This window comes from Diaporthe batatas (assembly GCF_019321695.1).
Source record: "Diaporthe batatas strain CRI 302-4 chromosome Unknown Contig00015, whole genome shotgun sequence".
Taxonomy (NCBI): Eukaryota; Fungi; Ascomycota; class Sordariomycetes; order Diaporthales; family Diaporthaceae; genus Diaporthe; species Diaporthe batatas.
Window position 1 is genome coordinate 599,466 of NW_025408562.1, and position 16,627 is coordinate 616,092.

General features: G+C 55.1%; 5 protein-coding genes across 5 annotated transcripts; 4 read left to right on the plus strand and 1 right to left on the minus strand.

The window, feature by feature from the left end:
- Positions 1-3,109: 3,109 nt before the first annotated feature.
- KVR01_011411 (uncharacterized protein) lies at positions 3,110-4,845 on the plus strand. The gene is made up of 8 exons (XM_044781687.1): positions 3,110-3,293; positions 3,356-3,423; positions 3,482-3,517; positions 3,576-3,611; positions 3,672-3,821; positions 3,878-3,935; positions 4,000-4,167; positions 4,245-4,845. The coding sequence occupies exons 1-8, from the start codon at positions 3,227-3,229 to the stop codon at positions 4,454-4,456; spliced, it is 795 nt and encodes a 264-aa protein (XP_044639786.1). The 5' UTR covers positions 3,110-3,226; the 3' UTR covers positions 4,457-4,845.
- Positions 4,846-5,164: 319 nt separating this feature from the next.
- Positions 5,165-7,700, plus strand: KVR01_011490 (uncharacterized protein). The gene is made up of 6 exons (XM_044786514.1): positions 5,165-5,434; positions 5,492-5,702; positions 5,767-5,984; positions 6,166-6,389; positions 6,447-6,758; positions 6,816-7,700. Exons 1-6 carry the CDS (start codon positions 5,278-5,280, stop codon positions 7,425-7,427), a joined length of 1,734 nt encoding a protein of 577 aa, XP_044639865.1. The 5' UTR covers positions 5,165-5,277; the 3' UTR covers positions 7,428-7,700.
- Positions 7,701-7,999: 299 nt separating this feature from the next.
- On the plus strand, positions 8,000-12,107 carry KVR01_011218 (uncharacterized protein). Its single transcript, XM_044784042.1, has 4 exons — positions 8,000-8,830; positions 8,888-9,187; positions 9,243-10,166; positions 10,217-12,107. The coding sequence occupies exons 1-4, from the start codon at positions 8,526-8,528 to the stop codon at positions 11,820-11,822; spliced, it is 3,135 nt and encodes a 1,044-aa protein (XP_044639593.1). The 5' UTR covers positions 8,000-8,525; the 3' UTR covers positions 11,823-12,107.
- A 1,503-nt stretch (positions 12,108-13,610) lies between these two features.
- Positions 13,611-15,689, minus strand: KVR01_011343 (uncharacterized protein). The gene is made up of 2 exons (XM_044790172.1): positions 15,422-15,689; positions 13,611-15,329 (listed from the first exon to the last, which is right to left on the minus strand). Exons 1-2 carry the CDS (start codon positions 15,503-15,505, stop codon positions 14,754-14,756), a joined length of 660 nt encoding a protein of 219 aa, XP_044639718.1. The 5' UTR covers positions 15,506-15,689; the 3' UTR covers positions 13,611-14,753.
- On the plus strand, positions 13,646-14,160 carry KVR01_011155 (uncharacterized protein; the record flags this gene model as incomplete). The annotated part of the gene is made up of 2 exons (XM_044786760.1): positions 13,646-13,885; positions 13,999-14,160. The coding sequence occupies 2 exons, from the start codon at positions 13,646-13,648 to the stop codon at positions 14,158-14,160; spliced, it is 402 nt and encodes a 133-aa protein (XP_044639530.1).
- Positions 15,690-16,627: the final 938 nt, after the last annotated feature.

The window sequence follows — 16,627 nt, forward strand, 5'->3', positions numbered from 1 at the left end:
AAGACAACATCCCACAGGACAGCGTCCCACAGGACAACCTCTTATGGTTAACACCCCTATGGGGCAATTTCCTACAGGACACCTTCCTATGGAACAACCTCCCATGGGACCCCCTCTTATGGTTAACACCCCTATGGGGCAATTTCCTACAGGACACCCTCCTATGGGACTATCTCCCACAGGACAACCTCCTATGGGACCACATCCCACAGTATACACTCTTGCAGCATACTCTCCTGCAGAATACTCTCCCATGGAATACCCTCCTACGGGATACCGCCCTCCCACCGGATACCACCCTCCGACCGGACCTCCTCCCCCGGTATACCACCCTCCCCCGGGATACCATCCTCCCACCGGATACCACACTCCGGCCGGACCTCCTCCCCCGGTATACCACCCTCCCCCGGGATACCATCCTCCCGCTGGATACCACCCTCCCAGGAGATAGCCTCCCCTGGTATACACCGCTATGGGGCAACCTCCTAGAAGACAGTGCCTGGAAGCGATGTTTAGGGCGGTCGAGAAGGGATGATTTTAGAGAATGAAGATTTGCAGGGCGGAAAACGGAGGGGATAGGGAACGTGTATACCTAGTGTGACAACATTGATTTATACTACTAGCTTACCATATACGATAGAAATAAATGGTTATCAACTACAATATCCTCATCCTTAATTCCTCACATGTGCATTGTCCCTATCGTGGCTTCTGCCCTGGTGTTTTGCTACTTCTTTCCCTGTCCTTGCCACCTACTTAATTGGTTTCGCTACTATTCCGCATACGTCCGAGGACATGTATGGCGACTCCATACGGTGCATCATCTACTCAACTAGGGCGTCCCTCGTACCCGAGCTGTCGATAGGTCACGAATCGAATGTTCTATAGGGTTGCAGTGCGTATATTTTTTGGTGTTTTGTCTAAGTTCTGGAGGGCGCGCCCTCGGTAGCTAAGCGCTAGCTGTGTGTTAGTTGTACCTCCCTTCCATAACGCCACGAGCACCTGAATCTCCTTTTTGTCACCACCAAGGTCCTCCACATTTATTTCTACCCGTAATAGCTATAGTTAGTCAACTAGGGAGTGTTTTTAAGTAGGCGAAGAAGAATCAGCAGCCCATCTGTACTAGAAAGGGCATAAAAATCACTTGGTTGCGGTGATGTGCATGGTGAGTTGAGGTTGGGTGGGGCGCTCTGATTGGCTAGCGGTACTTTTGTACCCTCCGTTTTTCGCCCTGCCACTCTCCACTCTCTTTCTTTACGGGCGGAGGAGAAGTAAGTTACATTTAGATTGACTGGAACAAATTTTTGGAATATTGAATATGTATGCTTGTGTGCCTTCCTTATTGGTGGACTCGAGGAGAACATAGGTTGTTCTTGAAGGGGGTGTGTCGCGGTCTACGCATGGTGAAAACGATCAGAGAGATACATCCCTCGCCGTTTCACGAATGATTTGATCATCCTCTCGGATCTCCAAGCGTCCCTCACGGTCGGTAAGGAGGTCGCTGCCTGGCTGGATGTTGCCGTGTATACCGCGGGAAGCCGTCGAGAATGGTGCTCTCCTCTAAAGTTAGCCATGTCTGTGCGCCACAAAACTGAGTCTACGTGCGAATATCATAGGCATTTTTTACCACTTTTGTCGGTATTGTATGTTCCTTAAACGCTGGGTCTTGGAGAGTTGACCATTGTAGAAAGGCGCTATGTATGTCCTCGGACGTATCATTGATGCGGAATAGAAGCGAACCTTGGAAACCAGGGAGGAAGGCGCCGTGCATGGCTTCGGAGGTATACGGAACAAGAACAAGACCAGTTACTCGATGAGTGGCACGCTCAGTTCATACTTTCCCTCGGCTTGATGGGGCAGGTGACCCACGATGTGATCATGCATGGAGGGACACCCTCCCAGGATTATGAGAACGCGGAGGGTGAGGTGGAGGAGCACAGCTTCTAGAGTGATTCTTCCACTGACAAGGACGAGTAGACCAACTTGTGCTTGGGCGGCCTCCGCCTGTTCTCCCGACTCCGGTTCGTGGTGCATGATGCATCTCGTCTTGTCAGCGAAGATCCTCTGCTCTCGGTTGCGAGTGAACACGTTCATGGGCACTCGTTGACCATCCTCCCTGTCTTGTCCTCTAGGAATTTCCACAGACAAGTTGCCACTATGGCGCTCTTGCCTGCAGATGTTTGAGCACTGGAAATAGCGTTGTTGTGAATGGGAGGCTGACACTCAGGATGGGGAGTCCACCACCAGTTGGATCGGTAAGCTGGGGACTGGCCTACCCAGCAAGACGTCGCTCATCGTTGGGCATTGCTTGGGCCATCTGTGGAGGAACGTGAGGGTGTGACTAAAGATCAATGGTATAGTCAGATAACTCGAACGGTGATAATCATGAATGAGAAACTCAGAGGGCCTGGAGAAGAACTGGTACTACATACTCCAAACAACTAGTCGTGTGCGAGTCTACAGGTCTCTGACAATATTGGGCTCCAGAGCTTGCTAGAGCGAGATTGCCCAACAGTCACGGTCAAGTACTATACACGCTACAGTCAAAATAATCGCTCATCTGCAGTACTCGACAAGTGACTTGAGGAGTGTATTGCTTGAGACGGGAGTTCGATGATGACCAATTCGGGGAGTTGCTGACAAAATAGCAGCCCCCATGACAGGTTGCGTTGCTGAGGAGGGCGCACTGTCACACAAATGAAATGCAAGGGCCCTAATATAGATATGTGGTATTGTATTGTTGGCAGAAGTTGAGAGGAATGTGATTAGATGGACCGGATTTAACTCATTGCGCTACAGTCATTTCTAAAATTCCTGCAAGCTAGGGCACTAAGCATGTTCTTTGTCCAGGAAGAGCCGATTGCTCAGACGTCGAGGTCTTGGGAGTTTTGCATCTGAAGTAATAGGAGGCTAATGCTTGGAAAGCATCTTCGAGAAGTGAAGTGTCACTACGACATTCTAGGTACAGCACAGAAGCTCAAACCGTGGGCGTCCACGTTGCGTGCAGCGGGGCCTGCGTCATTCACTTACAGTAGCTGTCCTGTAGATCGCTCGGCCCCCGCTCGCGTAGGACAGGTTTACGAGACTGACTTACATAACTCATACTTATTGCATCGTCGGCATCGCTCAAAAGGCGTCTGATTTATAAGCGCGTATGTGGAATTAACTTTGAGCGTTTGACTTAAAGGGGCAGTGAGCCTGTGGACCAATTTGACATTTCCAGGGAATGACTGCAAGACTCCAGAAAATCGAACAGCACCTCAACATGGCCAGCGAATCCGACATCCACCTTTGTGAGCCCATTGTCCGGACTAAAAAGGGCACCAAGAACTCATTTCCCTGACGTTTCTCATAGATACTACGGGCACGCCCAACGGGATCAAGGTGTCCATCCTGCTGGAGGAGCTTGGCCTGTCTTACAAGGTCAGATCGCCGAGGCCCTTGCCCATGCGTGAGGTTCAAGTGTTGACGGGTCAAACAGACTACTGCCATAGACTTGAGCAAGAATACACAGAAGGTGAGGTGCCCCTTGGAGCGCATGTGGCTCTCCTGGACAGCAACTGACATCTCGACAGGAGGACTGGTTCCTTGAGATCAACCCAAATGGAAGGGTGAGTGGCGGAGCCATTGTGGTTGCAGGCCGTCGGGAGCCCAGCTAAGCCGGCTCTCAGATTCCCGCCCTCACGGACAAGCTTGGAGACAAGACCATCAGGCTGTTTGAGAGCGGCTCGATCCTGCTGTACCTCGTCGACAAGTATGACAAGGACCATAAGCTCTCCTATCCTCACGGCTCGGAGGAGTACTACGAGACCAATAACTGGGTTTGTGACAGGCCTCACACGTAGCCCATGTCTCAGAAGACTGACACGACTGGTAGCTCTTCTTCCAAAATGCCGGTCTAGGTCCCATGCAGGGCCAAGCCAACCACTTCACAAGTATGACACCTGCACCATATATCGTTGCCTATGAGGCTGGCTCCCATTCTGAACTTGTTTACAGGATATGCGCCCGAGAAGATCCAATACGGCATGTCTCGGTACCAGAACGAGACACGACGGCTGTACCGTGTGCTCGACACGGCCCTTGCGAAGAGCAAGTCTGGGTTCATCGTCGGTGACCGTCTGACGATTGCAGACATCTCTTCCTGGGGCTGGGTTGCTTCAGCCAGTGAGTTTCCCGCTCTTATTAGGACACCCCCCTCACGATTTCCCATTTGCTGAACCGTGCAACCCCGCCTCCAAAAGAGTGGGCAGGTGTCGATATCGACGAGTTCCCCCACCTCAAGAAGTGGCTCTACACGCTGCTTGAGCGGCCCGGGTTCGAGAAGGGCCGGCATGTGCCCACCGAGCACAAGGCCTTCAAGATGGCCGAGCTGCCGGAGGAGGAGCTCGAGAAGCTCTCAGTTGCGGGCCGTGCGTGGGTGCAGGCAGGCATGAAGGAGGATGCTGCTAAATAAGCGCATACTTGATGTAGCTACACGGGCAAACGAGAGATATCCTTTCCGTGGAGACTGCGAGGTGCCACGTCATGGAATGGAAGATGGCGATTTGAGAGCTACCTAGGTATGCAGGATCGAGGAAACACTCGTTACACATACCTGCAACACGATGTCATCATCATGAATTTGGACACCCTTGTATGTTACGTAGTCCCGAGAAGATGGGATCACGAAGCACGATTCCAACTGGGTTAGGCGTACTTGTTCCCTGAACTTGAAGTCTTGAGATATAGTACGGGCTATGCCCATGTAGATGAAGCCGAAATCTTGGCTGCATAAGGAGCTGGATCTGTGACAACTTGACAGACGTGTTGGGGCAGCACGAGAATCTACTGCAGAGATGGAAAGCTGGAGTTCGTTTCAAAACGAGCCACCGGCCTGATATGAAGGGACAGAGGTATACCTTACTGCAGGTGGTATGTTAGCAAACATGGATTTCATATGGATTCGTGACGGGCTCTTCAGTGTCTACAGGTTGCTATGCTAAAAGACCACAGTGGGCACCCGCGCCCTGTTAGGCCTCTCGCTCAGTTTTGGTACCGGTTGAGAGCTCGGCACGCGCTAACGAAAAGCCGGCAGGCCCCATTCTGCGCTAGGCCAATGATTTCCGGGTGGAGCCGCTGGAGCAGGCAGGCTCCCGATCGGAAATGCCCATTGCCTCGCTAGCAACTTTTCAGTTTCCCGTCTGCAGCTTCAGCCATCCACCTGCCAACACCGTGCATCGACTGCACCCTAAAGCATCATTTTCACCTGCCTCCAAGAGGCAACGAAGCGACAAAATGGCCTGGAGAAATCAGGGAATTACTGGTTCCAACAACATCCCGTTGGGAAAGCGCAGATTCGGCGGCGAGTCTAACGAGCCCGAAGCCCGAAGTGACAGCTTTTCCAACAACGGAGGCGATCGCGAATTGAAGCGCGGTCGCAGTCCCGAGCCTCGTATGTGTACAACGGGATTGCCAGGACCATGGGCACCAGACACTGACCGCCACCTAGGCACCGAGGCCGATGGACCTCGTCGTCGCAAGAAGCGAAACCGATGGGGCGACGCCAACGAGAACAAGGCCGCCGGCCTCATGGGGCTGCCCACTGCCATCGTCGCCAACATGACCAGCGAGCAGCTCGAGGCATACACCCTCCACCTGCGAATCGAAGAGATCAGCCAGAAGCTGAAGATCGATGATGTCGTGCCTGCCGATGGCGACAGGTGAGTTCTTGCTCCGCCTCTTGACGCTGTTGGTGCTGCTCAGATGCTGACCAAATGCTTCCAGATCCCCGTCCCCTGCTCCGCAATACGACAACCACGGTCGCCGTGTCAACACCAGAGAATACCGATACCGAAAGCGCCTGGAGGATGAACGTCACAAACTCATCGAGAAGGCGATGAAGACCATCCCGAACTACCACCCGCCGCAGGACTACAGACGGCCCACCAAGACCCAGGAGAAGGTCTATGTGCCGGTCAATGACTATCCGGAAATCAACTTCAGTATGATTGCTAACCCTCTAACCTCTCTAACCATGTTCTCCCTCCCCGCAACCTGGCGTGGCTCCAGGTGGCGTACCTCGGCAGTGGTGCCTCGCAGGCCTGCCCTACTGAACGAAACCGTGTTTCTAAATGCCCTCCATACTTGATGACGATACTAACACTTAGCTCTCCCTGTTTTAAGTTGGCTTACTCATCGGCCCTCGTGGCAACACTTTGAAGAAGATGGAGACCGAATCGGGTGCAAAAATCGCCATTCGTGGCAAGGGCTCCGTCAAGGAGGGCAAGGGTCGCTCCGATGCAGCTCACGCCAGTAACCAGGAAGAGGACCTTCACTGCTTGATCATGGCCGACACCGAAGACAAGGTGAACAAGGCCAAGAAACTGATCCACAATGTCATCGAAACCGTGAGTAGTCCCCTCTCCACCTTATTCTGACGCGCAAATACTGACACCTACATACAGGCTGCTTCCATTCCCGAGGGCCAAAACGAACTGAAGCGTAACCAGCTGCGTGAGCTCGCTGCTCTGAACGGAACCCTGCGTGACGATGAAAACCAGGCTTGCCAGAACTGCGGTCAGATCGGACACCGCAAGTATGACTGCCCTGAGAAGCAGAACTTCACAGCCAGCATCATCTGTCGAGTGTGTGGCAACGCTGGCCACATGGCGCGCGATTGTCCTGACAGGCAGAGAGGCGCAAGCTGGCGCAATGATGGCCCACGGGCCGCCCAGGGACGGATCGGCGGAGGTGGAGAAGACGACGCCGATTACGAGGTAGGTTATCGCCCGCTCGTAAGGGTGCAGACGACTGTTACTGACAACGATCACTAGCAATTCATGGCTGAACTCGGCGGCGGAACAGCACCCGCGCGTATCGAGGCCGGACCTGGCTCCCACAGCAACGGTGATGCCAAGCCGTGGCAGCGAGGACCTACAGGAGGACCTGCTCCCTGGCGATCCCGCAACAACGACCGTGATCACCACGATGGCGGCGGAGGAGGTGGCGAGAGAGGCTCGGGCGGTCCTGCCCCGTGGGCTCGGGACCGACGTGAGCGGAACCATGACCACCATGGTGGTGATAGCTACTATGGTGGCGGCCAGAGCAATGGCTATGGCTCGGCAGCCCCAGGCACAGCGCCCTGGCACCAAGCTCCTGGTGGTCAAGGCGGCTACGGTGGGTCGGCGCCGCCCGGCACCGCTCCGTGGCAGCAAGCCCCTGGCGCCCCGCCGGCATACGGTGGATATCCAGGCGGCTATGGCGCGCCTCCAGGTCTTGGGGCACCACCTCCGCCTCCTGCACCGCCAGCTGATAACCTCACGGCGTTGATTCAGCAGTTCTCTGGAGGTGCAGCGCCTCCGCCACCTCCGCCGCCCCCGAGCGAGGGCGCACCGCCGCCGCCACCCAGCAACCAGCCTCCTCCTCCCCCACCGCCGGGTGCCTGAGGAACACACCAGCAGCGCAGCCAGCTTCGACTTGCGTCCCGCCACTGACACCAGGCCGAGATACTTGGATTCCAGTTTTATTCGCTCGTCGTGCTCACCAGCAGGAAATGCCGTTGGCATCCCGCGGCCGCGTAGTTCCAGGGCAATAAAGACTGACTGACTGACCGAACGAATGGCACAAATTGGGCCTCAATGGTACTGACTGTATGATAGGCAGCTTCTACTAATGCAATAAAAATCATGTTTTGGTAGTTAATGGCATCTGTGTGGAAGTCCCTGGCCCGCCGAGTGAGACTTGCCCAGTGTGGTTGAAATGTTCCCATCACCTACCGTAGACCTGTGGAACCAGTGCATCACGTAACATGGTCGTGATCTCGAGCAGGCTGCGGAATGAGTTAGTTAGGCTTCCACTCCGTAGTTGAAGGCCGCGAAGCCACCGCAGCTGCTACTAGTACCTTCGGCCGAGGGAGCTTGGGCCACCTCGAGCTCATGCGGGGCAGGTAGGGTCCAACTGCGAGGTGACGAGTCCAGCCACCAACCACCCACCACCATCACCTGCCCAGCAATCAGGAAGTTCATGGATTGCAGCTGCAGCTGGTGGCACCACCCCGTCCTACATACGTCAACCAGACATCGCGTCTTGAGGGCAAGCGCGGATCTCAGCCCCAGGACCCGAGGAATCGTCCCCGTCGAAACGGAATCCGAGCTCGTCCAACCGATTATCGATTATCATAACCTCGCCGCAATCGTATTAGCTACCTAGCAGCCTGCCCCTCTCACTGCCTTCTGCCGCCCTGTGTGTTTCCATCCAGGTGAACTCCAAAAGGATATTGTTCTGGTGGGCTCGCCCCACTGCATTGCACAATTGCATGTTTTAGACTTCTTGCTGGCCAGCCCCCTTTGTTACCACGACTCGTCCCGTTTGCCTTGTGACCATAATTCACCATGAACTAGGTGCCTCGACAAGCCCTCTCCAGAACCCAGGGAATCACTCTCGGGACACAATCGCCGTGTTGACTCGGCACCACTCGGTCGTTGTGTAGGGCTAGCTCCTGCGGGGCTGCAAATTGCTCTTCCAAGGTTGTGACAGCATCGACCATGAATCCGTTCGCTTTCCGTCCCGCCCAGGTAACGATATGGACCACTATCGTCTATCTCGCTCTCCTCATCCCTATTATCATCCTGAATGAAACCGTGCCACGACCACCATCCAACCCTAGCCCCTACGCCGGCATCAACCTGACCGAAAGCTGGCACGACCTGGCTAGTCTGACCCAGGGCTACCACCCGTACAACAGCCACAAGAACGACGAGGTCCGGAACTGGCTTCTCTTACGAATCCAGCAGATCCTTGACGGGAATGATGTCGACTGGGTTACAGAGGAGACTATCGGCAAGAGACCGTGAGACCTGTCTCTCCAGATACCCACGGACCACACAACTAACATGAGTACGGCCAGATCAAACTACTCGATCAGATCTCTGAAGCTGTCAGACAGCCGATCGGAAGAATCCAGTCATAATGTGACCGTATTCAATGACTTGATGTCCAATGTGACCTTTCGGTTTGGCGCCCTCCCTGGATCTCGCCCGCCCGCAGAGGGCGCGCCTGGCAGTGCCGCTTACTTTGAGGGCACCAACGTGATCGTCTACATCCGTGGCTCTCTCGATGAAGAAGGGGAGTGGTGGAAGCGAAAACGTAACCATTTGAAACTGCCCATCGGGAAAGGAGGGGTCTTGGTGAACGCGCATTACGACTCGTAAGACTCACTGCGACACTCATGGACTCATCGTCTTTGGCTGATATCCTCTCAGGGTCTCTACCGGGTTCGGCGCAACTGACGATGGCATGGGCGTCGTGACTATCCTTCAGCTGATCAAACACTTTACGACCCCAGGCCATCAGCCCAAGCACGGCATCGTCGCGCTGTTGAACAATGGAGAGGAGGACTTCCTCTACGGGGCTACGGCTTTTGGAAACAGCCCACTGCTGCCTTTTGTGCATACATTCTTGAACCTCGAGGGTGCTGGTGCTGGTGGTCGTGCCACGCTTTTCCGTGCCTCGGATAGGGATGTCATGGGCGCCTATGCCAAGTCGCCAAAACCACTCTCCACTGTCATCAGCTCTGACAGTTTCTCCTTGGGAGCAATCAAGAGTCAGACTGATTATGTTATTTTCAATGGTGTTTACGGCCAGAGAGGTCTCGATATGGCCTTCTATAAGCCACGATCGAGGTATCATACCAAGGAGGACGACACGAGACATGCGAGCCGAGCCAGTCTCTGGCACATGCTATCTTCATCAATCGCTACGATGAAAGACCTCACAGATAGAACCTTCAGCGGGGAAGTGGCAGAGGACACATCCAGTGTTGTGCCTAACGGTAAAGGCAGCAAGGCAGTATGGTTTGACCTGTTTGGCAAAGGCTTTGTGCTCTTCAACTTGAGAGCCATGTTCGCATGGTCCTTGACACTGCTCATAGCGACGCCACTCATTCTCATATTCCTCACATATCTCCTCCAGAAGAAAGCGAAATACTACTTCTTCTCTAACAGGGTGAACATCTACGAGCAGCCAAGCCCTGATTCAGGAGATTACGAACGAGTCAAAATTGGCGGTCTCAGAGGCATCTTCCGATTCCCTCTGGCCATCAGCGTTTCCGGCGCGCTTCTATTCGGCGCAGCGTTCCTTGTCCGGAAGTTCAATCCTTATATTGTTCACAGCAGCCAATATTCAGTGTGAGTTGTTCCCCATACTGCCGTGTTTCATTTGGCTGACTGGGCTTCAGCTGGGCAATGTTCGTTTCACTGGGCTATTTTGCCTTTTGGTGCATCATGAGAGGCGCACATGTGGCGAGACCGAGCGCTCTCCATCGGGGCTATGTCAATATTTGGCTATTCGCATTGGCATGGGCTGTGCTCGTGGCAGTGACAGTCTTCGAAGACCGTTTCGATATTGCAGCAGGCTACCCTTTCGTGTTTCTGCAGTCAGCTTTGTTCTTGACGGCAGTCACCTCGCTCCTCGAGCTCTTTGCCCTGCCGAACATGAAGACGTACGGCCAGCAGCTCAGGGAAGAACACGAGACCCACGACCATCTCGAGCAGGTCCCAAGCTCCGATGCTATAATCGCCCCGGGTCCTGACGAAGCCGACAGTATGGCATCCGACGAGGCTGCTGATCGCGAGTCCGGAAGGGAGGCGCCAGATGCGACCACACCCCTTCTTGGGAGAAGCGGCCGTGGCGAAGACTCACAGAGGACATTCGCGACTAGGTATCGCCGTTCGATTGCAGCCATAACTGACTCTGCAACCAAGAAAAAGACTCCTGAGAATGAGCAGGTCTATGGAGGCGAGCAACCTTGGTCCAAGAATCTCCCATCATGGACCTGGTTTATTCAGTTCCTGATTCTCGGCCCGTTCATGATCATCTTGACGGCCCAGAATGGTTTGTTCCTGGTTGATGCTACCCGTCAGACAGGCATCGAAGGCTCGGCTGCCGTGTTCCCGTACCTGCTCGTTGCGATCTCCACGATACTACTGATGCTCCCTCTCATGCCTTTCTTCCATCGCCTCACGTATCACATCCCTCTTGTTCTACTTTGCGTATTCATCGCGACACTAATCTACAATCTTGTCGCCTTCCCATTCTCGGCGGACAACAAATACAAGGCCTTCTGGCAACAGACCGTCAACCTCGATACTGGAGAATCTACCGTCAGGCTTGGCGGCGTAGAAGAATACTTGCGTCTTATTATCTCGGATCTCCCTTCTGCCTCAGGGAAGGACGTGACCTGTCGTAAGTCGACGGTCAGGGCGGATGTCTCGGATTGCTTGTATGACGGAAAAGACGTTGCGCCGAACGTCGCCAACACCCTTCCAAATGGCGTCCCTCCACAGCTGGGCTACGCGAAGCTCGTGGACCTCGACGTGTCACGTACCGGCCCTGGGCAAGCAAAGTTTACAATCAACGCAAAGAACACCAAGTCATGCTTCCTCAAGTTTGAGCGCCCAATTAAGAATTTCGTCGTTGCGGGCGGCGCAGACTGGGACAACCGGTTTGGGACTATACCCGAGGGCGGCATCGCGCTGATCAACTTGTGGAGGCGGGACTGGAACAAAACATGGGAGGTGAATGTGGAGTGGGATGAGTCGGCCGCAGAGACGCATCAGACTCACCACGAGGACGGAGACAAAGAAGTGCTCGTCGCGGCGCCCGACGAGCTGAAGCGGAGCACAGCCGGCCTGGATGGAAACATCACGTGCATCTGGAGCGACCTCAACACGCCAGGAACCATCCCTGCTCTCGACGAGGCCATACAGTACGCGCCTTCCTGGGCGGTGATAACCAAGTTCGCCGCCGGGCTCGTGGAGGGCAGCAAGAGCTTCAAGGTCTGAGCGGAGTCGGATGCAGAGACGGGAGGGGATTGGTTCATCAAAGTAACAAGACTGGGCTGTGCTATGCTGTGCTGAGCATGTTGTTGATTCTGGCTTTTCTTTAGTGTGGGTGGGTTCTCACGAACCTGCCGAGTCTGGGGATTGTCGCTGCATCGAACATGGGGGAGCATCCGCAGGCGTTCTGGCCATATCACAAATTGCATTCTTTGGCTTGCACCAGTGTTTACGTGCGTGTTGTGGTTTACTAGTGGTAGTAGTGGTAGTAAATTAGGACCTAGGAATGAGTAATATTTGCGTAGCCATGGAAGTTCATCGCTTGCTTGTTTGCTCGGACCAAACATACACACTGTGGTGATACATGAGAGACGTCTTAACCCGCTTGCGCTGACGTGCCGGTGCTACCCACTGAGCTCACCATGAAAGTGATAAATTATCCGCAGTCTTTCATCCACACAGTATTCTGAGACACTCGGCGGCCTTGGGACCGAGCCATTCTCCTGGCACCTCAACGAGCAGTAACTCCGCTGCAGGCTACACAGATTGTCCGTGCTCGATCATTAGGTCTTATGAGAGGACGGCGTAGCATTTTCCTTCTTCATGCACCCAGAGACTGAACAGAAAAATAAAACGGATGGCTCTTGGGGGAATATCGTTCACGTCTTGCATCTTCATCCCTATGCATCAAATGAATGCCAGCCGAGTGATGGTGTATTTGACAGAGGGATACTGGTGAACACATCTTTGGGGATGGATTTGTAGCTAATATGTATTCCTATTTATTCGCAGAAACAAACACCCAGGAACGTAAGTTGTCGGCGGGGGCGGGGAAGATGGCGTTCCAGATGACGACTTAAGGATCAACCTTCTTTTCTTCCTTTTTACCCCTGAGATATATGGTCGCAGGCAGCCAGCGGCCGCTCGAGTAATTATGACATGGAACCCGGCACTCCTTCCTGCCAGTCCAACGTCATTCGACAACGTCGTGATGTGTGTTTAATGAACCAGAACGGCACGGTGTTCTGGACTGCTCAATGAGGGCTCCCCTGGCTGCTACTGTTACATGAGAATTCAGCCGGCAGCTACTGTACATCACCCTCGCCCATCCGGTGTGAAGAACCACCAAGCCCTCTGCATGAGCAATATACAAAGGGTGCAACGGCACGTATTTCAGCAACGACGCCCCTTGTCCCAGACCACTGACAACCGGCCAACCCCTACTTACCGCTCAGCATGGATCCCCGCCCTAGCATTTGCGTTCCCCGTCTGTGAGAGGCCGGGCTATGTTGTTCTTCCTCAAATATCCGGCGACCTCCACCAGTAGCGGTATATGAGAAGAACAGTTGGTGCACATGTCATTTATTTGAGGTAGGGAACTCAGCACCACCAATCCCGGCTTGGGTGGATGGATGGTGCCCCTGACGGCAATGTCGTTTTGCGCCAGCGGACGGGCGAGGGGGGGTTAGATGATATGTAACTGTTCGATTCCCTTCCTATTATGGACAAATAAATGATGTGCGCTTGATTAAGTACGGGCCAAATGGGCTGTCAAAAATTCGCCGAGGAAACACATCGCCAAGTGACTGAGATCGCTTCGCAGGGCTGAACAACCCAGTTTCCTCCTCGCCTGAGGGAGACGTGATTCACTGTGCTGGACTTCAGATTGTTTCTTGCCGGTTATTTCAGGCTTTGGTCTGACTCCTTGGACTTCCGAAGACCATTTTTCAGAAGAGAAGCCCAGAATACCAGCGCATCTTGTCTACTCGACGTCTTCAAAACCACAACCCCAGTGTGAGATATCACAGCAGTTCTGAACCACAAACACCATGACAAGGTCTCTTGGCATTCTCCTCGGGACCCTGTCGGCGGCTGTCATGGCCGCCGCGGGTGTCATCGAGCCCGATCAGGTCACAGGGCGCCAGTCGACTCCGACCTGCGTCTCCGGCTCCCACGCGAGCCCGTCGGGGTACGACATGGATTACGCCGCCGTGGGAGACCCGGATGGCAACCGCTTCTACGATATCGACCCTGCCTTCACCAGAGACCACTCCGTTGGCAGTTCAATGGTGAGCTCCATCTGGCACCTCCGATTTCCAACCGCCCCCCTTCCTCCTGCCCTCCTCACCGGATCGTCCCCACTCACCGAGAGCAATTGTCGCTGTGCTAACAGCTGCCGTAGAGCCTGTACATGGTGCATGGGGACGGCCCGAGCGCGTACGGCTCCTTCAAGTGCCAGTACACGTGTAACGGGACGCCCGGGTGCGTGTCGTTCTTTGGGCGGTTCGTCCAGGTGAACTCCTCGTCGGAGCGGTTTGAGTGCTTGGGCTTCGACACGCTGTGAGTGAAATCCTTTTGGGGGGGGGGGGGAGAAGAAATCTGTGTTGGGAGCAGGGCAGCTGATAAATCTCAACAAAAGCCTCGACGACTCTTCTTTCACTGACTCCACCGAGAACATGGCCAACGGGGGCTGGAATAAGCTGTGTGGCTGGGGTCCTCTTTTCGCAGTTCGGACACCGTGTGCCACTGCCTTATCGGATGAAGCATATTTTAGGATTGAGGATATTTCAGGGGGGGAGGCTACGTTGCATGTAGCCTGACCTCCGGTTATGCTGCAGTGATTGCAACGGGGTTTTGATCGTATGTCGTAGGCGTTAGGGGTTGGCAGGCTTTCGATTGGCGAATACCGGAACAGAATGACTATTTTGAGAGCGGCCACTTTTGATAAATTCTTGCTGTCGCTGTGGTAATGTGTTGAGAGTTCTGTTCTCTCCCAGTGAAATTGAAGTCGTGAGGTGGTAAGGGGTATCTGAAAGGCAATCCGTAATCTAGGCCCAACTCCTCTAAGGGACCCATTGCGCCACACCCCGAAACATGCTCGCGGCGAAAGAGAATAAAAAGTTTAAAAAGGGGGACTGGGTTCAAGAGCCTCAACATCTACCCCGTCATGCTAGCATCGCCGTCCAGGTCACCCGCGGCGCCCGCGCCCCCAGAAAGCGTCTCGAGGTGCCTCCTCGCTTTGGTCCACAGCTCGGCCTCCATCTCCCGCTCGACCTGGTTGCTCCTACTATTGAGCCAGCCGACGTCGAGGTCGCCGACCTTGCCGACGCCGTCGGGCTCGAGGGCGGGCTTGGGGGCCGGGCCGGCTGCGGACGCCCCGCCCGCGCCGTCCTCGCTGTCCTTGGCCTTGCCGTCCTTGGCTGCGGCGGCGTCCTTGTTGCTGGGCAGGCTGATGATGCCCGCCTCGTCGAGGCCCAGGATCTGGCGCTTCAGGCGGGCGTCGACCGAGTGCAGCGTGGAGAGGAACTTGTTCATGGCCTCCTCGAACTGGCGCGTCTGCTCTGCGGCCGAGGGCTGGGGCTGCGACTGGGACTGCGCCTCGTGCTGTTGCTGATCGGGGGCGCCGGCGCCGGCACCCGTGCCTGTGCTATTGGTGGCAGGCGCCGGTGGTAAGCTCTGTCTCCCCAGGCTCTGTATGGCCGTCCCGGTCAGGTCCAGGAGCGAGGCGATGTCCTGTGGCACATGTTAGGAAATATTGAGTCTGAACACGTGGCTGGGCGGGGCGCTGGGCCGTCCGGTCGCCCAGGCAGCCTTTCTTGGCTTACACGGTCAATGTCAGCGAGTTGCTGCATGCGCTCAGCGCGCGTGAAGGGGGCGTGGATGTCCACGGGAGGGGCGGTTTGCTCCATCGTGGTGTTGTGGTGCTCGAGGGGGGAAGGCAGGCGTGGCACGGTAGGCCTTTCAAACCACCCGGGCACCAACTTCTCGTTCCCTGTCTAGTGGGAATTCGAACGGAATCTCAATGATCGGGCGAAAATGGATTTGAGATGGTAACGTGTAAGCAAGTGATATGGGCCCTAACTGAGAACGGAAGTGAAGCTCGATAAGTTTGATGCATGATAGAGCTCTTTGAAGCTCGCTCAGGACTGGGGGACCCCGCCCGGTAGGTACACTACGGAGTACCTAGGTAGATCTGCGAGGCCCACGGGCCCGCACCTGCACCTGCACCTGCCTGCGCCGGGCCTTTCTGGAGCTGGGGAGCAGGGAGCTGCAAGCTGCACCCCTCCCCCCGCCTGAAACACAGCACCCCAGTTGCCCAGTCAGCCAACAGCAATCTTCTGGAAGACCTGGCCGGCCCTGTTAGGCCACCCTGCGGTAAGGTGGGTGGGTGGAGGGGCTGAGCTGGGACGTGGTTGGTGGGCAGGCGTGGCGATCACAGGCGTGGCCTAATGCGACGCATCGAAGCCGAGGGCTGTAGGCTGTCACCTTGGTTGGTCATTGGGTGGGCTGCCAGCTGCTGACCCGGGCCACTGGTACTGAGGTTACCATGATCTGCCCGTTCTGCCAGAACCTTCGCTGACTCCGGGATGTTGTGCATACAATGGGCTGAATAGTCGATTTGTAGTGTGCTTATTAGCATTATTCCACTACACCATGTTTTGGCTTGGCCGGTGACGCACTCGGACTTCAGGCCAGGCACACCACCCGAGATGCTGGTACTGTGTACGGGGCACGGGGCACGGGGTGTGCTGCTGGCCCGGTCGAGCACTGGCAGCCTGGGCATTGGGGACCGTGTACGTGTCGCCCAACTGGGTATACCTAGATAGTCGTATGTAGGTGACGTCTCTGTCCCCGCAACCCCAAATAGGCGCCTTAAGGTACTTGAAGATAGGTGACCTGTCAATCAACCAACACCCGTCATCCCGCGCCGTGCTAGCCTCACGCTTGCCCCAGACAATGTATCTGCCTAAGGATGGGTCGCCTACGAAAATAACTGGCGGTTGGCCGGCTGCTCCTCAGTGCTTTGCTCA

Bases quoted from the DNA above. Each gene is read 5' to 3' on its own strand.
- KVR01_011411 (XM_044781687.1), top strand. From the start codon at position 3,227: ATGACTGCAAGACTCCAGAAAATCGAACAGCACCTCAACATGGCCAGC. The intron at 3,518-3,575 runs GTGAGGTGCCCC...ACATCTCGACAG, and splicing joins TGAGCAAGAATACACAGAAG to GAGGACTGGTTCCTTGAGAT. The intron at 3,822-3,877 runs GTTTGTGACAGG...CACGACTGGTAG, and splicing joins ACTACGAGACCAATAACTGG to CTCTTCTTCCAAAATGCCGG.
- KVR01_011343 (XM_044790172.1), bottom strand. From the start codon at position 15,505: ATGGAGCAAACCGCCCCTCCCGTGGACATCCACGCCCCCTTCACGCGC. The intron at 15,330-15,421 runs GTAAGCCAAGAA...CATGTGCCACAG, and splicing joins AACTCGCTGACATTGACCGT to GACATCGCCTCGCTCCTGGA.
- KVR01_011490 (XM_044786514.1), top strand. From the start codon at position 5,278: ATGGCCTGGAGAAATCAGGGAATTACTGGTTCCAACAACATCCCGTTG. The intron at 5,703-5,766 runs GTGAGTTCTTGC...AAATGCTTCCAG, and splicing joins GTGCCTGCCGATGGCGACAG to ATCCCCGTCCCCTGCTCCGC. The intron at 6,390-6,446 runs GTGAGTAGTCCC...ACCTACATACAG, and splicing joins TCCACAATGTCATCGAAACC to GCTGCTTCCATTCCCGAGGG.
- KVR01_011218 (XM_044784042.1), top strand. From the start codon at position 8,526: ATGAATCCGTTCGCTTTCCGTCCCGCCCAGGTAACGATATGGACCACT. The intron at 9,188-9,242 runs GTAAGACTCACT...ATATCCTCTCAG, and splicing joins GTGAACGCGCATTACGACTC to GGTCTCTACCGGGTTCGGCG. The intron at 10,167-10,216 runs GTGAGTTGTTCC...ACTGGGCTTCAG, and splicing joins CACAGCAGCCAATATTCAGT to CTGGGCAATGTTCGTTTCAC.